At 43.1% G+C, this 23,144-nt stretch overlaps 1 protein-coding gene across 1 annotated transcript in view; it reads right to left on the minus strand.

The window, feature by feature from the left end:
- Positions 1-1,105: 1,105 nt before the first annotated feature.
- Positions 1,106-23,144, minus strand: part of BUB1 (BUB1 mitotic checkpoint serine/threonine kinase) — a 43,650-nt gene continuing 21,611 nt past the window's right edge. The window contains exons 11-25 of the mRNA XM_026653194.1: positions 21,173-21,231; positions 20,654-20,791; positions 18,902-18,997; positions 17,635-17,725; positions 17,138-17,219; positions 16,067-16,247; positions 14,419-14,506; positions 12,116-12,354; positions 11,454-11,594; positions 5,684-5,799; positions 3,628-3,789; positions 3,232-3,389; positions 2,965-3,142; positions 2,153-2,259; positions 1,106-1,405 (exon numbers count right to left, since the gene is read on the minus strand). Of these exons, the coding sequence (XP_026508979.1) occupies positions 1,210-1,405; positions 2,153-2,259; positions 2,965-3,142; positions 3,232-3,389; positions 3,628-3,789; positions 5,684-5,799; positions 11,454-11,594; positions 12,116-12,354; positions 14,419-14,506; positions 16,067-16,247; positions 17,138-17,219; positions 17,635-17,725; positions 18,902-18,997; positions 20,654-20,791; positions 21,173-21,231 (2,032 nt within the window). The 3' untranslated portion in view covers positions 1,106-1,209. The remainder of the gene's footprint in view (positions 1,406-2,152; positions 2,260-2,964; positions 3,143-3,231; positions 3,390-3,627; positions 3,790-5,683; positions 5,800-11,453; positions 11,595-12,115; positions 12,355-14,418; positions 14,507-16,066; positions 16,248-17,137; positions 17,220-17,634; positions 17,726-18,901; positions 18,998-20,653; positions 20,792-21,172; positions 21,232-23,144) is intronic.

Raw genomic sequence — 23,144 nt, forward strand, 5'->3', positions numbered from 1 at the left:
AGGAAAGCTACATTAAATAGTAACTCTTTCAGAGTTAATTGTAAAGCAGGGTCTGCCTAAGCTTGCCAGTCTTCTGAGTTATGGTGTAGCCTCTATTCACTGGCATCCAGCCTATTAGGGAGCAGCAGTGTCACTACTTTGCATACCATTCCTTTCAGTAAACAAGTGTTCTGACGGCTGGAGATGCTGTGTTTCTGGTGAGCTCAGGTTTGGAAACACGTGACCTTCTACAAAAGGACACAGCATTTAATTACATCTCCAAGCATGATGGAAGTACAATTCTTTTTTTGTTCCTAAAGTGGCAATGGTGACACCTAATGTCTCTGCCTCTGAGCAGCAGCTACCAGATAAAGAATCTTGGCATCTTCACTAAGCTTCACAGGCACAATTACAATTCCCGTGCAGAGAGCTGGTCCAGAATTCTAAGCAGTTCTGAACAGAAGCCTTAACTTCACACGAGGATAGACGTTAATCTATTCTGGATAAATTCCTGCAATTGTCAGAGATGATATTAAATCCAGTTTTTATGTTGCACTCCACATTTTTTCAGGTCAGATTTGCTTTCTTTATAAAAAAGGCCTATTTTAAGATATTTGAATGGGCATTACAGCCTTGTCAGACACTCTAAAAGGGATTCCAAATAGGAAACATTTTGTTTCAGGTCAAAGTAGTTCTCTGGCCTATGTTATGGAGGTCAGTCGATGATCACAATGGTCTCTTCTGGCCATGGAATCTATGAACTGGTTGGGCCTTTCTTCCATTTGCCCATAATGAACCTAACTGGTCATGATGACTGGTCTCAAAGCAGCCACTATCTTCCATCTGTTTATCAGTTCATCTTTATGCATCATGTACCCAACATGATGTAACTATTATGGACAATATACCTTGTGGTAGAAAAAAAAATCATTGTTTTTGAAAGCAAAGGAGGTTTTACTACTGCTGCATGAGACCTCCAGCTGGTCTCCCCCATTGAAGTCCGCCAAAGTAACTTTAAACATTCAAGTTAGAATTTCCTAAAAAGTCATGTAGCTTGTGTAGATTAGTTTCTCCATGACAGTAGAGGCAAATATTCAAGTTGTCAAGGACAAAGTTCACTCAAAGATCAGTAGCAAACCAAGTGTATTTTGAAAAGACATGACATTTAAAAAGTATATGTAGAAAGCTTCTCTCCATATTAAGAGAAACAGAAGTCTTTAAATTCAAGGCTTATTTTCGTGAACGTTTGTTTTCTATGAGCAACACCACAAGCCGGTTGCGAAGGAACTTTATTTCCTTAGCATACGACTTTTGGAATAAGTCTCTTAGCTTTTTGCGTAAAGCTCCCAAAGATGGAAGGTGATGGCAGTCTGGTATGTTCAGGAGGCTGCAGAAGAACTCATTCCACAATTCTGCATTAGGAATCCTAGAAGAGAAAAACAAGCACTTCATTACAGCGTCAGCATATCAAGACTGTTCTCAATATATTTAGTTTCAGTTGACCTGCTCAGTACACTTATTCCAGTTACAGCAAACAAGTAAGTTACCTACATGTAGAGAAACCCATTGTAATAGGAAGAAACAAGTGTATTGTCTAGTCATTCAGTGGCAACAAGTACAACTGTTCTGTTATGGTACTTGACTATACAGTTGAATTTCTTTCTAGCCCCCCTCTCCCCATAGAGTGTATTGCCTTCTTAAACAGGCCAATGTTTTCATCCCCCCAGGAACTTCCAACCCGGGGCATTTGTGGACCTTACTCCTTAGACAAGATAATGCAATTTAACTAAGCAACATGTTACAAAGGAGCCAGTCAAACTTGCTGACTGTCATGTGTTAAGTCTATTTGTTGTAAATTTTCCTTAACTTCTTGGAATCTGGCACGTCCACTGCTGAAAAGCAGTTTGTGCCAGAAAGGCTTCCTGCATCAAGTACAATGCCTCCTCCAGCAGCATGTGTGCGTATGAACTTGCCACACTTCAGCTTGGAATCGTGGGTTTTAAATCATCAGGAGGGTAACTAAGACACTTAAAAAGCTAATTCTATGTTATCAGCTTCCCCAGAACTGGGTGCATAAGATAAATCTCTCTAGCCATCTAAAACGAGTAGTTTTAGCTGCATTTTATAAAAAGGTTCTCCTGAGGAGCTCCCCTTAAGACGCAGTGAGACCAACCTTCTGAAGACTCCCTCAGTTTTCCAGATCCCTTCTTCATTTCTCACCCTCATGTAGGTGCCGAAGAGCATGCAGTATATTGTTCCAGCAATTCCAAAGTAATCAGTCTAAAAAGAGAGAGATGTGTCTATTGTGAAGAAGTCCAGATTAATGATTTAGCATTATTACTTAAAAGGTGATCTGAAAACTCACGCTGCTCAAGTATTTTGTGGAACATATTTTCTTGATACCTTATGATTTCAGCTGGACAAGTCATGTGAGCGGAAGTTGCAGGATCAGGCCTTTATATAACAATAGTTGTGATCTTAGTTATCAGTGGAAGTTACAGCAGATAGAAATGCAAACCTGTTTTGCTACGTCCATGCAGAATCCTGCCTATCAAGTTTAAGTGCTGGACTCATATCAGATGGCCAGAATTTAATCACCTAGGCCTGGATCCACAAAGAGACTTAGGCATTGCAACATTGAGCATCATGGCACCTAATGTTTAGGCACCTAGAGAGGGGGGAAAAAAACCTCAAACAAACCCAAAATCCCACATAAACATTACAATCCATGAAACCTGAGTTTAGCATCTAGGCTCCCTATACAAGGCATCCCGACACCTACAATGGGGTGGAAGTGCGCATGCTCAGAGGCAGAAACTTAGAGCTGAGTGAGTTTAGGCACCAACAGGGTTTGGCAGGGGTTTTGTGGATTGCAGGGAGCCTAAAACTGGGACTTAGGCTCCTAAATCTGTGATTTAGGAGCCTAAGTACCTTTGTGGATTGGGGCCCAAGTGCTCAGATTATTACATCTATGTAATCTCATACCTGGTAGTTCCATGGTTTCTGTGTCAGCATTTCGATACACTGAAATCCAGATGTCTCACACTTTCCTGTAAACGCAGTTCCTTCAGGAAAGAGTTTCAGGTCTATACTTTGACCCAAGTCAATGACTGTCAGACCATGAGAGAGACTGTCTATGTCACAGGTGTCATTATCCAAAAGCCTGCAGTAAATGAGTAAATGATTGCCACGTAATTATTAAAACCACAATACAAAAGGATAGTAGTTTTGGTGCTAAAGGGAAATACTTGCCTTTCTCCAAGTATGAAATTATCAGGTTTAATGTCACCATGAATGATTCCACAGTTATGGAGCTCTTCCACCATGCATAGAATTTTTACAGCAAAATAGATTACTAGTGCTTGAGGCATCACTTTTTCAGGAAGCTTTTTGTAAATATTTATGGTATTCTGTAAACAAAGATATGGGGAAAGGAAAAGAGACAGAATGTCAACCACACCGAAAGATAGCTTTACATAATATACATTGTAGCTCCATATTTGCAAAACAGAGTAGTGGAAAATAAACCTACAACACGTGTTTTTGTAAAGCAAAGAGGAACAATGGATTACTATGCATTGCAATGTATTTTAATTCCTAAAAGGTTACAAATATACCTCTTCAGACCACAAGTCTTAGTGCACCTACCAGTAAAGTTCCATAGTTGTATAGCTCACCAACTAATATACTTCCATTTTGGAAGAAGTGAGCAGAATAAAACTGGATGTAGAGATGTCGCACACTTGGTTTAAGCCTCTCCATCAGCTGAGATGCTATATAGAACTCCCAAGGGCTTGCAGGCTTCTGCACCTGTAACCAAACACTCCATATTAAATGGTGATATAATCCAATAGGTTTATCTAGTAAATTGAAGGAAGATGGGAAAATCTTCCCATATAATTACAGTGACCTGAGTGCTTGTGCATTTTTCTTTTCACACTAGATTGAGATCCCGTTGTGGGGTAGGAAGTCTGGGTTGGGGAAAGAGGCCTGTTATGCCTTTGAGAAACCATTTCGTAGTTGGGCGGGAAAAACCTGAATACCCTTGCTGTTAAGTGTACTTAGGATATACCCTGTCATGGGAAATCCCCAGACAGGGGCCCGAAGAAAAGAACAAAATCTAAAATAAAGGGTTGGGGGGTTTTAGAAGTAATTTCTTTATCCCTTTCTTTCTTTTTGTTAAAGCAAAGCTCCAAAAGGTAGCTAAAAACTAACAATTCTAAAGAAGTTAACAATCCACTAATGGACAGCTAAAGCTGCACCTCTAGCCAGGGGCGGTTGGGAAGGGTTTGTGTGCACAGCACTGGATAGCCTCGTGGCAGAGCATGAGGGGTTGCAGCACATGCGCGGGGCGAAGGGACACTGCTACTGAAGTTCTCTCATTAGCAGTGCAGGGACACAGACACACCTACAGTGGAGCACCCAGAGGGACACTGCTCAAAGAAGAATGTTTGTTTAGGCTAATTCACTACTTCCACCTTGCTGAGATTTAATATTATGCGTATCTCTCATTTAATGGCCTGCGATGGCAGGGCCTTGGTGCACCTTAGTCCTTCCATTCTCTGCCTGGTGGTGTTGGTGGCCTGTGATATACAGCGTGTCAGACTAGGTGATCTAGAACTTTCCAGCCTTGAACTCTATGACTGATCTTGAAAAAGTGCTCCAACCATTCAGCTCACAGCAATATGATTGCCTATATGGTTAGAAGCTTATTTCTATATAGATTGTCTTTTATTTAAAATAAGACTAAAATTGGCATTTAAGCCTACTGCAGGCAGTACACATCTTGCTTAAAGTGACAATTTATGACAAACAGCCATAGAGGAGGCTAGTACAACACTGGAAACCCAATTTCCACTTCACATTGAGTACTAGAACCAAGGAATCTATGTACTTAAACCACTATCAGGTAAAAAAAAAAAATCACATTTAAAAACTTGGTTTTCTCATTCTTTGAAGTAGAGGGAACGGAGAAGAGCTAAACAAAAAAAAAAGTATTCAAGGGCTGGAAAAAATGCCTTACAGTGAATTATGGGAACTCAATCGTTTTCGTTTATCAGAAAGATTGAGAGCTGTCTTGATTAGCACCTAAGTATATTCACAGGGAAAAAATACCAGGTATTGGAGGGCTCTTTAACTTCGTGGTGAAAGGCATAACAAGAACCAATGGCGGGAAACTGAAGACAGACAAAGTCCATTTAGAGCAGTTGTTCTCAACCTTTGCAGACTACTGTATCCCTTTCAGGAGTCTGATTTGTCTTGTGTACCCCCCAAGTTTCACCTCACTTAAAAACACAAAAGTGTCACAGCACACTATTACTGAACAATTGCTTACTTTCCATTTTTATCGTATAATTATAAAATAAACCAATTGGAACATAAATATTGTATTTCCATGTCAGTGTATAGTATATAGAGCAGTATAAACAAGTCGTTTATATGAAATTTCAGTTTGTGCTGACTTCGCTAGTGCTTTTTATGGCGCCTGTTGTAAAACTAGACAAATATCTAGATGAGTTGATGTACCCCCTGGAAGGCCTCTGCATACCCTGAGGGGTACGTGTACCCCTGGTTGAGAACCACTGCCTTAGAGGTTAGGCACGTTAATTACGCATCTCAGACTACTGGTTGAATTACTAAGGGACCTCAGCGAAGCCAGCTCTAAAAGTTATATGACAAGCTATTCAGAACCAAAGCCACTTACCTTTAATATTACTTTCTGGTTATTTTTAGGGTTCTTTGTATCCAGGACAGAAGCCTGATAGACATGAGCAAAAGCCCCTTCTCCAAGTAAGCACTCCACATGGAATGAGTTAGGACCTTTGGCAGTTTAGGAAGGAGATGAAAGATACAATAGATTAACGAGTTCTATTTACAAAGCTTTCTCTTCAGCAAAGCTTTCTAGACAGAATGAACTGGCCAAGCACATTACAACAGCACTGTACGTTATTGCTTTAGTGTGTTATAAACACCTTTACTGTCGTTCTCGGTGCACCCTCACGCTGTGTAACAAACAGGTATTAAATAAGTTTAAAACCTCAGAAGCTCCATGGCACCCTCATATTGCAATCACTATAATGCTTTCTAGTAAGTGTTTGGCAATTTTCTCCAAAAAAGGCCATAATTTTGGAGTTTAGTGTACCCGCCTGTAGCGGAGTGGCCACCCGCTCCAGCCCTGACAGGGTTAAAACCAGCCCGGGGAGAGGGCTGGAGGGCTGGGAGAACAGCCCAGGCTGAGTGGGAAGCAGGCTCAGTAGGGGCCACGCCCCAATCAGGGCACAGCTGGCCTGTATAAGAGGCTGGGAGCCAGGAGCTCAACAGTCTCTCTCTGCTTGTAGAGAGAGAAGGGCCTGGCTGCAAGGGAGCTGAGCAGGGTACTGGGAGTGGAGCAGGGCTGGGGGAAGGCTAGAGGAGCTGGGGAGCTTCAGCCTGGAAAACCCCCAGGCTGCGGGCCTAGCTGAGGGCCTAAGACCAGTACTGGGGCTGCAGAGGGGCAGCCCACCTATAGAGAGAGGCAGCAGGTCCAGCCCAACCTTGCCTGTGATGAGTGGCATATACTGCAGTCTGCCCCAGGGAGTGGGGCTAGATGGTGGCTGGCAGTAGCCATACACTGAGGCGAGGTGGGGTTAGTGGGTAGGGGTTCCCCTGGGGGCGGGGGAGACCCTGAGACTGAGGGGTTCTGCAAGGGGGGCAGAAACCCAGTGAAGGGGCACCGGGGTCCTGGGAGGGACACGGGGGCCAGAGTGAGGTAAGGCGGATCACCGGCCTGCAGAGGGCGCTCCTGGCTGGAAAATGAGCTAATTCCAGAGGACGACCAGCAGGAGGCGCCACAGGGGTGAGTCCAACCCTACACACATCCACATCATACATCACTTGCAAGCTTATTTTATGTATGTTTAGAGGTGGTATGATGTGGAGCTGTCAAGGGGTGAGGAAACAAGGTGAAACAATGGTATCCAAAATGAGTTTCATTGTTTGCAGTTCCAGAAATATTGCAATGTGACTATGTCTACAGTTTTTACTGCTTAATTTCAACACCTTAAGGTGGTGTTTTATTGGTCAAAGCTACCAAATGACAATGTATTAAGAGATTTTTTTTTTTACTGGTTTTGCATGGACAAGTATTCTCCCCCCGACCCCACCCCCGAAATGATGCACCTGTTTAGCATGTGGCAAAAAATGGCAAATAGCAGCATTTTGCAATATACCAACATGAAATATTTTCACGTGGCATATTCTTAATTGTTGAAGTGTCTCACTAGTGATTATAAGTTATCCATATTTTCAGCTGAAGTTTGCTAACAAGATCAGTCTGGCACTGAAGGTTGTGCACCAGTAGCAGCAAATTGTACTGCATAGTCCAAAATATGTATATCGTTAGTATATATGAAGTTATGAGATTTTGCTGTATGGTTGTTACAGAAATATGTTGTAAGTTTGAGAGTCTCCACTGCTAGTTCTCCAGTGACAACAAAGGAGATGATCCACTCCCCGGAGGGTGTTAAATGACCATTAATCAGCAGGGGAATTGTGATCAAGGGATTTACAATGCTGTAAGAGGACTGGGCAAGCATCACACAAAAGGAGGATGGCTCAACTCTGTGACTCAGCAAAGCCCACCAGGACTGGTCTGGGCTGGTGTCGTCCAGGCACATGGGCTGAGGATATAAAATAGGGGACAATGGCATCATGCTTTTGCCGTTCTACTTCCCCACTTACACTAGAAGCAACAAGAACGCTGGGAAGACAAAGACTTGAGACTGGTCCCAGGCTCAAAGGGGAAGCTTGTGTACTAAGAACTATAATCTACCCGCAGCATTGAGTGAGTTGAGAATAATTGCTTGATCCAAATATTGCCTAGTCTAATAAGGTTTCAGATTTAGATTGTACACTTACTTTTTATTTTCTTTGGTAATTATCTCTGACCTTTTGTGCCTATCACTTATAATCTATCTTTCTGTAGTTAATAAATCTGTTTTATATTTTAACTAAAATAGTGTGTTTTGCTTGAAGTGCTTGAGAAATCTCAGCTCAGTTTACAAAGGCTGGTGTGTGTCCTCTCCACATTGAGGGAGGGGCAGACTGGGTAATAAACTTACACTGGTCAGGCTTCTGACCAGGGCAAGACGGTACAGTCCTGGGGTACAAGGCTGGAGGCTTGGGAGATTTGCTGCTGCCTTTCTCTGTGTGATTCGTGAATGGCTCAGGGAGCATTCATGCAATCTAGCTGGATGTGGAGCTCCCCATGCTGTTGTATTGAGTGATAACAGGGCGGGAAGGGTTTGATGCTTGTCACTAGCAAAGCACTGTGTGAGACAGCCCAGGCTGGAGAGTTAAGGAGGCACAGGGGTCCCACAGTCCCAGGTTATACCCTGGGGATCCCATCACACTTGTGCACAATGAAAAATGGTGGTGGTAATTCTAACAATATACTTTGGGAATTTTACTTCATATGCTGTAACTTCCACGTAGAAGACATGGAGGATACAAGCCCCTTGAAGCTTACATCAAAGAGAAAAGACTCTCCACAAATATTGAAAAAAATCTACACTATCTCATTTACAGTGTTGCAGCTAAATCAGGGTAGTCTTCCAGTGAAGACACTCTAAGCTGATGGGGGAGACCTCTTCCGTCGACGTAATAACTCTTGCCTCTGCGAGAGGCAGTAGCTATCTTGGCAGGAAAAGCTCTCCTGCTAACACAGCGCTGTCTACACCGGCGCTTAGGTCGGTCTAGCTTACATTCACACCCCTGAACGACACAAGTTATACCGAAGAAATTCATAGTGTAGACGTAGCCTTAGTCACCCAATGGGACCCATCCTTTTGTCCCTTTTCCATGCTGATGGAACAATGAGAAGAACAAAGCTGAATTAGGCCCTCTGCTGGAGGCTCAAGCTGAAAGAATCCATGAGCTAAGAGCATGCAACAGAGAAACCACAGCATAGATCAGAGGTGCCAGGGCTGCCATACAAACAATGGCTGGAGACAAATGTCATACATTAGATCAGTGGTGGATTAGCCACTGGGCCAATGGGGGCTCATGCCCTGGCCAACTGGGGAGCCCCGGAAAAAATCCGCTACTGCCAGCTGAAGGCCCCCCCGCCCCTGACCCCGTTGGAAGCTACTGGGCGGAGGACTCTCCAGCGACCCCCACCCATCCCGGGAAGAAGCCGTGGAGCGGCAGGGAAAGCCCCAGTGCCCAGACATGGCCCTGGGACTGGAGGAGCTCTCACTCCCCACTGTGGCCCGGGGCCATGGCACAGGGACAGAGTTTCTCCCGTCTTGTGGCCACAGTGGGGGCAGAAAGGAGCAAAAGGGGTTGTGGGGCTATGAGGGGACGGACACTGGGTGGAACAGGGGTGGGGCCCCGGGGAAGGGGCAGAAAGGGGTGGAGCTGTGGACAGGGCCACAGGCAGGCAGAAGGAACAGGGGCGGGGCTGCAGGCGGAAGCGCTGGGGAGGGGCAGGGACCCAAGAAACCTTAATCCGCCTCCGCATTAAAAGAATTGGCTGTTCAATACTTGAGGCAGGTCCTACCAGGATTTCAGAAAGCTAATTCCACAATCAAAGTCTTTGACAGATATGACAACAGTAACTGAAAACTACAGAAAGACAGTGCCGGACAGGATTTAAGGTTGGACACAAGAAATGCCCTGTGCCTTCATGGAAAAAAGTTTCTAAACATGGTATCTAACAAGCAATCGCGTGTAAAATTCTTCTGTGAATATATGGCTCAAAAAGCAACAGAGTGTAGGAGCACAACCAAACACAAATACTCCTTGCTGGAGGCTTTTTTAGTGGTGAAGTAGCAAAGTCCATCTCCAGAACAGGCACTGAAGAAGCCCAAGATTTGTACAGTACTCAAGATGAAACGGATACAAGGATGCTTTTGCATGCTGTGTGCCTCAATATGGCTTTTGGGTCTCTTGGTATCAAAGATATCATAATAATTAGGTCTCCCGATACAGATATGTTGGTCTTCATTGCTCACTATTTTCCAAAAATGGAACATATAGAGAACAAATGGATTGAAAACATGCACCATTAGCAGCACAGTTAACAAGCATCGCTTCATACCTATGTATGCAATTTGGGACGCACTCACTCATGACTTCTGCAACAGTTCCTACTGTACACTCATTAATAAGGTATGAAGGGGGGGAATCTGTGTTTTAATATGCTGTCAAAACAAAGGGAGCTTACCACTTCAGAGATCTTGACAAACTGGGAGTGATGGACAAGCTGCAATTTCTGCAGCAAGGAAGTTGGTAGCAGTGCTGTATGATCAGACTGAGAAAGAAAAGGAGACCCACAGAGACTTGAATTGCTTGCACCGCAATCTACCCATCAACAAGGACAAGTCACTGGCCAAACTTCCACCATGCAAGGACGGTTTTGAACAGCATGTCAAAAGAGCATCTTGGAAAACAAAGATTTGGATGTCTTCGCACATAGGTAAACCTGATATTGGATCACCATTGCAACACAGATGGAAAAGTGTGGATGACAAACTACTTCCTGTATTCTTCCAGGCCCAAAGTCATCTGAGCTTCTAGAAGACCTTATTTGTTCCTGTACCAGTAGGGGCCACTGCACAATCAACTGCATCTGTAGTCAGAACAATCCTACCTGCACAGAAATGTGTACGTGCTAAGGCAATGAACACTGTGGGAACCCAAGCATTCTTGACAGAGATCATAACAATGAACAAGATGATAATGAAGTTGACTAGAAACATCACCAGTGCTATTACATTTCAATGATACCTGTACAAACTTATCATCAGATTTGTTTTTACCATTTAGATTGTTATTGTGATGCTTTGTGGCCACAAAGAAATCCAATTTTAAGTCTTGAAATAATACATAGTCAGTAAACTAACAGAAACAAATGCAAACATTTCAAAGTGGTCATTTTAACATATTGGTGTCATTGTTTATCCCTGCTTAACAGCACCATTTGACAGCTCCACATCAGACCTCATCTCAAAGTAGACATAATAAGCTTTCAAATGACGAGCGGGTATGTAGAGAGGGTATATTACGTTGACCAAACTGGTGGTGTCTGCTGCTTGCCTACAACTGCATGTGAGTAGTCAGAGTCTAAAGTGTATCCCATTAGTGGGAACACCAACACTTAAGTCATGCAGCTATGATGTAATTACTATAACATACAACATCTATGTTGAAATAGGACTATTGTGGTTCCATACAAGCCTCAGAATTCCATGTCAAGTACTTTATTGGTTCCCTCTCAGAGACAGAGAGGCAGATAATATCCAAATACAGGAATTTTTAAATGGGTCCACTGTTGAACCCTAAGTTCTTCAATCTTTAAACAATCTGGGAGCCATTTTTGGAAGGTTTTCTGAATAAACGTAAAAGAATTTAAGAATTTATTTTTTTACTGCCCAGTGTATCTAAAGCAATTTTCAGACAGAGTGCAATTGATATGTCAAAATGGTGGTTCTTACCCAGTGTAAGTTCAGTCTTCAGTTTGATAGTGGGAAGACTGGATTTCCATTCAAATGTATTGGAGTAGGTACTCAGCGGCTTAGGTAGCCTTGATAGAAGTTTGCGAATTAAGCCCTCGTCCCAAGGGTTTTCAACAATGACTTCATGGAAGGGAGAGAGAATATGTAGGCAGTATGTAAAATGTGAGTAAATAGAGGAACAGAAGTCTACAATCTAGTGATAAGCACGAATGACAGATTATCCCTACCATGAACCCTTATGTATGTCTTGGCTTTGATGATCCAAGATTTGGCTGAGTGGGTGAAACAGTTTAATAAAAGGAATATAAAAACTTCTGTTACCTGAAAACACAGGCATTAATAAAGCCAAACCGTTGGACCTGAGCTGACAGAGGAGCAGAGAGAATCCTCAGGTTCCAATAAATTCAGTGGAGTTGAGGGCACTCAGCACCTCACAAGATGCAGGAAATATGCAGCCTTATCCCTCCACATGCTGTTGGATCACTACTCATAAGCAACACTTTTTAGAGAAATTGCAAGACATTTCATAGATTCATAGTCGCTTGCTTCAGACCAACTGCACACTGGAAGGAAACACTAAGTATATACAGCTACCTAAATCCGAGCTTTAACAGAGAAATGATACTGTTGACCCTTAGTACCTGGAGTTTTAACATTCTGGTATGTCCTGTCCTCTGCACACACGAGAATCTGTGGAGTACTGACTGACTCTTTACATACAGTTAGCACCGTTTCCTCATCTGAATATCCCCTGGCTGCTTGCAAAGTCTCCAACACAGCCTTCTCAGTAGCTAGTTGCTGGTTTAATACTAGAGAAGCAGCTGCAGAGGGTGCATTTCCTGGCAGAGATCCTTGTTCTGGGCTCTGCTCCAAAACCGGGCTACATATTTAAACACAAAAAACATTAAGTTACTTGCCAATAATGAACTGGCCCTCCCGATGTCCCAAAAAAGATAAAAATATTTAAAGCAATAAACTTATGCTTGCATTCATTTGCCCCAATGTCAATAATGGCATGTATCTGTATTCCTTTAAATGAATGTCACTGCATTTTTGTATGTTCTTGAAAAAAATGATGTGAAACAAATCCTCACGCTTCAGGGCTTGAGTCAACTACTTTAATGCCTAGGATTCAGGAGAACTTTCCCAACATGTACTCTGATTTCCCCAGCCATAGATTCCATCCCTTGCTGCAGAGTTGTGGTCCAGAATATCTACTTCATTTAAAACAAACAAGCATCACTTATCCAGACGCAAGGACAACCCCAGACAGTGAAGGACAGCATATTCATACTGAAAGAGAAAAAAGCAAGAGCTTTTGCAAGATGCTCCTCTGCCATCCACAGGGCTCCCCATGTAGCTATTTGGGATACTAGTGTTGTGTGGAAGCCCTAATTAACCGCCCAAAAGGGCTTTAATATACAGTTGAAATTTTGCCTAGTGTTGCCTCATGTCCTTACAGAATATGGAGAGTAGCTAAAGTCATATATCTGAAAACCCAGGAAATAAAGTTAAGGTATATACATGCTACTTCTGTAATGCAACCTTCCCTACCTTCTTTAAGCAATGCTCCACCACATACTAGCAAGCACTCAACATTTACAAATGATACAGAACACTGACCTACAGTGCTCCCTTCCCAGTGTCCAGCACCTGCTTTGTCAAGGCAAAACTTTGGTGTATTTCAGGTACAGCAGAGAGCAATGACCTGCACCTGGCCTACACTCAAACACTGAGCCTAGCCCAAGCCACCCCCAACTTGCAAAATGGTACCACCCCTTCACTCTTACCTTGAGAATTCCTCTGAGACACTGCCTTCACCCACCTCTCACCAACACCTGGAGACCATTATTGAATATGTCTACCGATTACTGACAATCCCCATTGCAAGAAGACACCCTTGTGCACCTCTGACAACTATAGGACTCCAAGCAAAGACATACTTGATCTTTTCAATGGGCATGCCTGTCCTACAGTACCCTCTGGCCAGGTATAGCTCTGCAGCGGCCCTGCCTCTGTTTCTCAACTCCACAAAAGCTTTATTTTTGTCCATTAATACCCCTTCTTCCCAGGGCCTAATTTATTGGCATAAAACACAAAATAATGCTCAGCCCTGGGGCTTGTCTCTTCTATTCCTTGAGTCTGGTCTCTGGATCTCTTCTTGGTCTTGGCAGGCTACTCTCAGCCCTTCCTAGCTGGAGTCTTTTCTACTTCTATGGAGTCTGCTCTCCCAGGCCCTCACCCTTCTGGCTCTGGCTTTCCAACCCAAACTTTTCCCCATGCTCAAAGGTCTTACAATAGACCTGTGTGACTCCTGCTCACAGCAGTTCTAGAATCTTCTCCAGCTGCTTCCTTCAGGACCCTTTCAGCAGTTCCTTAATTAATACTTTCCCTTACCTCAGATGACCCGGGCTCAGAGACTTGGTGCCGCAAGGTTGGGTTTTTTGCAGAGTAGATGTACCTTCAGTTACTCAGATGTTTTGTTGAACAAATACATTTCACTCTTTGGCAGGTCAGTTTGGGTCAACCCATGTTACGGTCCCCAACTTTACCCTCATAATTTCTGAAATATTGCTTTCCCAAAGGGCAGTGGGTACTGTGTACTAACTTAGATCAATTCCAAGTGGGCAAAATTAATTTGAGAAGGATTAGAGTGACAGTTTGAGCCACAGGTGTGCACAAAAAGAAATATTGTGTGCACAGGACTTTGATAACATGATTTATGGGGAGCTTTATCTCTCTAGCCCTAAGCTTAACTAATCCTACCCAGACCCCTCATGAGGCACAGAAAAATTTTGAGACAATTTGAGTAATCATGTGGATTCTAGAGCATGTAGAAAAATGCATCTGTGAAACTACGAAAGAAGTGACAAATTTGTTATCATTCAAGAAGTCTTCATATAGGCATTTGAAATCTCAAACATCTGAACAAGTCACACTGTACCTTAGTTTCCTGGTTTTGGACGCCTCCATGTACTGCTCCTCAGAAGAATCCAGAACCATCTTACCATCATTGTTGTGGACTGCATTTTCTGAATAAAAGTGCATGACAAGTTTGTCCCTCTGCTAAAGAGCAGTTTGTGAACTATAAGTGATTACAATAAAATCCAGTATAACTCAGCACAAAGATTTGCTATGGATTGTGTGATTAGCTAGCAAGAAGTTCATTGGAGATTTTAGTAAATTTTGGGACAGAAGTACTGGAACACATTAACCCATTCAACAAAGTAGTGAGAACTCCCAACCCAATGTGTTTCCCCTCGACTTCAATGAGTTCTGAGCAAAAAGCTGAAATTCAAGCTCAAAAAGCTGAAATTCAAGTCATTCATTTACATGACTAACTTTAGCTGTCAGGATTGACGATTGTGGCCTACGTGCACTAGAAGTCACTGTTAAACATTTCATTTAAAAATGTTGCTGTGGATAGTGTTAAAGTCTCCGGAATGTTGACTGCACACTGAATCAGAAAAGCTTTTCAAATAGGCACCAAACCCATTTTGAAAAGTGTTCTGCTTCTGCTCTTACAGTAACAAGTACAAGCCCATGGGTTTAAGTTTTCTTCATTCCTAAAGTTAAAAAGTGAGAGGAACACTTCTTCTCTATTATTTAGCACAGAACGTTAATTGCAAACATTTTTCAGCACTTGACACAACAGATGTTAATATCCTGCTGAGAGATGTTTTTAGAGCCCCTCTACAGGTTTCTTGACCCCAAAACAACATCTAAAAGCAGATATCGAGGGAACAAGGAAGCTGGGAAGCTGGCATCTGGACAGGGGTACAAAGAGGCTTCTTTGGGCAATCTTAGATGCATTTCCAAATGTCTTTTGTTCAAGTTTAAATGCAACTCTGAATTTCTTGGCTTGCTAATGATTTTGGTAACTACAAGCTCTAAATTTTTTACCCTTAAGTTATTGACATGCTCTCACTTATTGTTTGTACAGAGTTCTTGACCCAAAGAACCTTCAATTCAGTTTAAAGACAAAGACAGAGCAGAGTGGAAAGACGAGGGGAAGGGGCAACAGTAATCCAAGCTTGTATTTCCTTTAGAACAGCTGTGTGTACAATTAGTAGGTACAGCTATGTTTTGTTAATGAGACATACGATCAGTAGCAACAGGCTCAGGTCACTGCCTGCCTACCCAGTCAGTTGCCAGTGCTCTGTAAGCTCTATGGTAGGAGCAGTTCTTAAGGAGGGATTTGGAAGGCGTGGTAGCTTTATGGTTTGAGGGAGGCATTCCACACAAGAGAAAAGTATGGAAGCAACCATGAAGGTATTCATAGGGGAAACAGTAGTTTAGGAGGTTTTTAGGAACTGCTTATCAGGGAATCCTTGCAGAAGGGGAAACTGCTACCTTCTCTCCCCCACCAAATTACAACTCCCGGAGGAGCTTTGGTGCTATGCAGGCTCATGCTCCCTGCTATTCTTTTTCCTGAAATTAATTAGCACCCACATACTGTAATGTTGCGGGTCATGAACTCCAAGTAGCTGCTGAGATATGGGAAGTGATGCTGGCACAGGACCGGAGTAAAGCAGAGCTGAATCAGATGCCATGTTCTCAAATACACATCATTTTATAATGATACCCTTTACCTTTGTCCTCCATGGGTTGCCATGAATGCGCTGACAGGTAGTTAAATGGGGTTGAAGCAAGCTGTGTAGCACGTGCAAAGTCTCTTGTGCTGTTGGGACTGGGTGCCAGTGTTTTGTTATTACACTGCAGAGCCCACACAGTGGAGTCATCCATCAAGAACTCTGTTGTCCGAGTTCCTTCCTACACAGAAGAATCAAGCAGTGTTCACCAGGGAGCTAACAATAAGTCTGTGATACCTGCAGTTCATGCAGAACTTCACAGTGCTTTTCCAGCCAACAGTCATTGATTCCCTCAACATGTTGACACAAATGAGAGAACCAATGTATTCTGGTCTGACCTTCTCCAGGCAGAAATACAGTCTCCCCATTGCTAGCAAAAATAAGCCATCATGGCCACCTCTGCACACTTGGACTTTGCCAAATTCCAAAGCTTAACCTATAACCCCAGCCCAGAGGCCAAGGAGCGGGACTAGTAAGGCATTACAGCCACCCCGACTACTCTAGTCATTGTAGTACTGAAGCACCCTTTTCCACCTCCCCACCCACACAGATGCACATTATATCCACATGCAGACCCGTGCTTGGCTCCCAACCACTCAGAGGAGTGAAGCTCCGTTCTTCCAGGGACAAACTTCTCTCCTCGGATTAATTTTGTTGGGCTTGGCCTCCAATTCACATTTCCAGCTATGTGACGTTTGGACCGGGCAACATTTAATTCCACTAAATGTAACATCTGGGCCATGTGTTGCCATACTTTTCCCATTTCTAAACACATTTCAGTAGAGGGAAGTTGTGTTTACGGGATCGGGAAGTCACACTCCTGGAAACATACCCCGGGGCTTCAAGGTTTTGCAGATGTCCAGTGACCTGCCCATGAAATTTCTAGGAGACAAAAGTTAATATGCCAGGGATTCTTTGTGCAGATACAGATTAGCTATTTTGCAATGCTGGAATAGAATTGCAGATCACTACAGGGTTAGCACTAAAGGCAACCACTTCAAGGCCCTCCAATTCCACATTACTCTACTAGGCTCAGCTTTGCTAGAAATAAGCACACACACACACACTTACTTTTGATTGCTCAGCACATCTGAGTAAGGGATGTTCTCCGAAGGCTCTGGCCTGGGCAAGCTTGTTTTTTTGCTGTGGGAACCTAACAGAAACTGCTGTTTAGAAGTCGTTTTAGCAGAACAACCTACACAAAAGTTAAGAGGCCAGAGCTGGTATTAGCTTTCTAGAAAATTGGTCTGCAAAAGTCCGAGATACCTGTCATGGTCTCAGAAAATAAGCTGCTCACACTTATCAGGCAAGCCACACAAGAACCATGATCACAGTAACTATGCTCAGGAAGACTTCAGCCATTTCATGGAGAAGCAGCCAAGGCCTTCTCATGTGGCATTTCCCCAAATCTTTGGGGACCTTATTTCCTCTGTACACTTCCTAAATTGAAGATCTAAATTGACTGATAGTGCTGATGCAGTCACAGCAGGACTAAATGGAATGGCACTACTGACCCCACATGATATCCCAGAGACAAGAGATTCAATCTGTGACTAGCTTCTCTTTACCTGTTGTTTTCTTTTTCATTCTCATCTTCAAAAATGGAAAAAGCAGACACAACAGGAGCAGTGTCATTAGCTTTCATGCTTTTACCAGGCTCTAGACGACAAAGAAAGAATTAAGTCAATATTGTTTCAGCTTTACCTAAAAAGCATCATAATAAATGGCTACATCCTCATCCCTACACAATCAGAGAACTGATGGGAATGGAAATGCTAGCTACTCTAGCATAAAGCATGTTCCAGTAGCATATTACATCTGCATCCTTTAGGCAGAAGACTATTCTCAGTCCCAGGGTGGGGACGCAGCAAAAGAGGGTCTCTCTCAGCCTGAGACAGCTGTAAGGGACAAACCTGATAGGTTCTAAAGAAGATCCCTGTCTGCCATAAGAAAGGGCAAGCTAACAGGGTCAGCAAGGGGTTGGGGTGGGAAGGAAGAAAAATGAAAGGCCACATGGTCCTGCCTCTTCACATCTCAGCCATCTACCAGAAGTGTCCTCAGAGTTTGCACCCAGTAGAACAAATCAGTCTAGTCTTTGCTATACTGGAGACTACAGGAGTTTATTAATGGAGCGTCTTCCACTCCAAAGCCACAAACAGGGGCTTATTGTGCAGAGAACTGTAACCCCACTAGGAATTGAGAGCATGCTGGCTCAGAGGTACAGGACTGGAGGAAATCAGTCTCCATACCAATCTCAGCTTGCCAATGCATTGTGCTACTGCTAAATTGCCAGGTTACATATATAGTTAATGAAGGCTTGCAGTTAGGATACTAACATTTGGCGAAGAACACTATACACATCATAGTCTAGATGTGGTCCTTCCCCGACCCAACACAAAAATGCTAAACTGACTTGCACACGAACTTCAGAGTAATGAGAGGAGGAAGAGTTATGGTGAGGCAGACCTTTCTTCGGGCTGAAATTTTGCAGATCAGCACAGAGTATTAACTAGGTCTTTTCTGGAATTGTGTTTCAAGTGCCAGAGAAACAGTTACAAAGAAGCAACAAATTATTTAAACCCAATTTAATGCACACACTTCCACAGCATTTTGTAGCCAACGTAAGGGTGCTTTTACTTTTCCTAATCCTTTGTACAAGAATTTAGAGCCTTCCAGTAAATCAGATTCATGATAAGAAATTCTGTGGGATTAAGCTTCTTCCATTTCCCATGCATATCCAAAGGACTGCTCTCCTCCTGCACCAAACCTAAATAGGGCACAAATGTTTATTTTGGGTTGCAGTGTGATTGTGGATAAAAACCCAATTATACATACCACTTTTTCTACAATAGGCCTCAAATTTCTCCTGATTTTCTTGAAGAGAAGGCATTTCAGGCAGGATAGGTGTCTGAAACATGTCCATTAAAAATCCTAACAAGAGAAAATAAACACGTCAAAACAGCTGCAGAAGCACCTTTCAAAAGTTATAGGATTTTTCATTATGAACAAAAGTCAAAGGTACGAAAGAGAGCACTAATCATTAGACTGTCTTTCGGGACTCTGTATTTAAACACCTTCAGCAGGTGTTGAACAGAACAACAAATAATGAAAACAAGAGTGGACTTTTATACCTTATTGAGTACCAGGAAGTTACTTAGTGTTTTAATGAGGCTTAAAGTGTAGTTACAGGTCTGTCTCATCTTACGCGGGGGTTCCGTTCCGCGGTTAGCGTGTAAAGCGAAAACCGCGTATAGTTAAAATTACATTGAGTTCAATGGTGGGCAGAATCGCCCGCACTACAGGTACAGTATTAAAATTGTTATTTTTCTCTTTTTTTTGTTTTGTTTTTGCCAACCGCGTAAAGCTGAAATCGCGCATGTTAAATGTGCGTAAGATGCGACAGACCTGTAAAAGTTTTATTTCCTAGTGGATCCCTCTAATATCTGCAGAGATTAAGACATTTTGAGCCAATGAACAATTTTCATTTCTCTGAGATATACACAATTTGAATTAAACTGCAGGCTATTTTTGGTCAGTGGTTAAGATGCTTTAATATTGAAAGACAAAATCTGGTGACAAGTAAGTTTTCAAAGGGATACAGTGGGATCAGGATTGTATTGCTCTACGTATGACAATAGGCTGATCAGTATTTTTTTATTTACTGATTATAAATATTTATATTTAATGTCTGGGAGGAGAGGACCATAGGGGTGAACCAGAAGAATAGTCTACAGTATGAACATAGTAGGACACAGCAAAGAGTTGGGAGAGATTGGTACCAACTGCTTTATACAGGGGCCTGGCCTGGAACCCAGAGAGTGGGTAGGACTTGGTTCCCCTATTAAACCCAACAAGAAGGTTTATTAAGGCCTTGAGTAAGTGAGCCCCACTCGGTGGCCAAGAGCTGCATTGCCTAGCTATGAAGGCTGGCCTCCTGAGGCACTGGACCTTTTAGCACCCTGAAAGGGGACAGGACTACCAACAACCCAGACGGAGGGCTGAGGTTGTGACAAAAGACCAAGAAGCGAGCTAGACAGCCAATGCGCCACCAGAGATGGCTAAAAACCGAGGCACACTTGCTGTTGCCCAGTTTTGTCACAAGGAGCTGCTGAAGATCAAAGGCGACCATTTACACAGCTCAATGATCCATTCCTTAGCTCTCCACTCTACTAGTCTGTTATAGTTCCTCTTGACTTGGAAACAGAAACTGCTTGGCAACAGCATTAGACACAAAGGATCTCAGGCTTTGTTGCAGACAGAACCACAGCAGGATAACAACAGTAATTTAGATCCAGAGAAAGGTTCTATTAAGATCATGGGCATTTCTTTCGGTACTTAGGCTGCTCAGTAAGTGGAGAGCTTTGTACCATCCCCCAACACAAAACATTAAAAAAGGACATATCATGTTGTTCCAGATCATCATCCAAATGGGAAAGAAATCATATTGTGCTAGTAGTCATATGGTTTCTCTAACGCCAGTTTCTAGTACGTAGGTTTGTTTTTAAGAGGCTATCGTGCAATCTTGGCTCCATTGGAGTCTATGACAAAGGAGCCCAGTGGAACTAGGATTTTACCCTACATACTTACCCAGTGCTTCTTTAGTATGAACAGTGGGTGAGGGCTGCACTTTGAACGGAGTTGCCTGCATCACTCCTCCCAGGGAGGTATTCGGGGTGGCTTGAGAAGCATTTCCAAAGCTGACAGAAGCATTTCCAATTCTAGGTGCTAAAAACAGAAGAGTTTAAACAACTTTTGAGTATGTGAAAGCAGATTCTGGAGCCTATGATTTCCCATGGTTTGGTGGTAAGCACCAGCGTTCTAATACTATTTAGTGCAACTAGGATTATGATCTGCAGACACAAAAATTGGAGTACAATGCTGTTCTATGCATGTCAATCAATTAAACTTGTCTCAAGTGCATACAGTGGCATTATGTATAGCTGCAACATAAACTGACCTCTAAATATCTATATTAAATATTGGTAACTCCCAAATAAGAAGACTTGACTCATTGACACTTGAAGAGCTACATAGTATGCATCTCCAGACAGAATAAATAAGACACATGCAATGGGATCACTGTTTTTGAAACTGCTCAGTAATTACCTTCTTTCATCGCTGTGCAGTGATCTAATTTGAGACCAGGAGTGCTCACATTTGAGTGCCTTCAAAGGAAAGGGTAAGAGTGTTAGTCTGAGAGGGGTTAATAAAAAAACCCTCTTTAAATGAATTCTAGTTTCATTTCAGACACTTCCAGTAACACACTTCAGCTTTTTGAGCATCATCTCTCCCAGCTTGTGTGAAATAAGAGATGTTTGTCTTTCCCCGAGGAGAGTTTCTGATAAATAAGAATTGTAGTGGTTTCATGATGGGCTGTTCCCAGACAGTGATATCCCCATGCTCACACTATAACTGTGCTTTCATCAGGAAAGCTGCAGTCAAACAAGTAGATCCACTAAGCCAGTAGCTCTCAACCTTTCCAGACTACTGTACAGTAACTCCTCGCTTAACGTTGTAGTTATGTTCCTGAAAAATGCTACTTTAAGCAAAACGATGTTAAACTAATCCAATTTCCCCATAAGAATTAATGTAAATTGGGGTGGGGGGTTAGGTTCCACGGAATTTTTTTTTGCCAGACAAAATACATTATTTATTTATATTATATTATATATATATATATATATATATACACACACACACACACACACACACAGAGTATAAGTTTTAAACAAACAATTTAATACTGTACACAGCAATGATGATTGTGAAGCTTGGTTGAGGTGGCGGCGTCAGAGGGTGGAAGAGGGAGGGATATTTCCCAGGGAATGCCTTGCTGCTAAATGATGAACTAGCACTTGGCTGAGCTCTCAAGGGTTAACACGTTGTTGTTAATGTAGCCTCACACTCTACAAGGCAGCGTGGAGGGAGGAGACACAATAGATGCATGGCAGTGGCTGCAAACATTCCCTGCCGAAACTGAACATGATGATGAACCCACGCTATCTCACTGGCGTGTACCACTCCCTCCACTTTCCAAAGTGCCAGGGGGTGCATGTGTGTGTGAGAGAGAGACACACACACACACACACATTGCCCCTTTAAGTTTGCTGACCCCACTCTAAGCACATTGCCTTTTTAAGTAGATCAGCAAGTTGAGACAGCAACTGCTGCCAGCAAGCTCCCTCTATCCTGAGACCTGTCATGTGTCCCCCCGCTCTGTGGAGATGGGGTACAGGAGCGAGGGGATGGGGACACCCTGACATCAGTAGCCCTCTTCCCTCCCACCCCCTGCACAGCAAGCAGGAGGCTCCTGGGAGCAGCTCCAAGGCAGAGGGCAGGAGCAGCACACGGCAGTGGGGGGAGGGACACCTGAACTGCCCAGCAATTGATAGCCTGCTGGACGGCTGCCGCACAGGGAACTTAGGGGAGCTGATAGGGGGGCTGCCAGACCACCCTGGTTCCAAGCCCCCTCTAGCTAGCTCCAACAGGTTGCTCTTCCTCCATCCTTAGAGGTTCTTAAGGCCCAGCTTGACAAAGCCATGTCTGGGATGATTTAGTTGGGATTGGTCCTGCTTTGAGCAGGGGGTTGGACTAGATGACCTCCTGAGGTCTCTTCCAACCCTAATCTTCTATGATTCTAAGGCATTTTGATGCCTTATGGGATGTTTACATGGGAGTGTGACCAGTTATTAAGTTTTGTTAGATGTAGCTTGAATCCAACGACAATTCTGCGATATGGTTAGGTTCAGTCTGTCACCATCCCATGCAAGTCTTTCTAATTTTTCTCGTTGCATTGTGGTGGGCCACCTTACTTCTCCAGCTCATTTTTCCTTCTTCTTTTAATTCAGTTGCATACTTAAGCTTCTACTCAACGCTACATGAGCCAATAATTAATTCTTTGGCATACCATAAGTGAAGACAGGATTGTGAGAACAGCAGAGGTTTTTTCCTCCTCAGAGCTGCACAGCAGAAGGAGGGCATTGCTTACTCACCCAGCTTGTCCCCCAAATTGGTGTATTTTAGACATGCTAGGGATATTGGGGCTGAATAATTAGTTAACAGTGTACTTGAAGATTAC

Source organism: Terrapene carolina, unplaced genomic scaffold (genome assembly GCF_002925995.2).
Source record: "Terrapene carolina triunguis isolate 2854851 unplaced genomic scaffold, T_m_triunguis-2.0 Scaffold132, whole genome shotgun sequence".
Lineage (NCBI taxonomy): Eukaryota > Metazoa > Chordata > Testudines > Emydidae > Terrapene > Terrapene triunguis.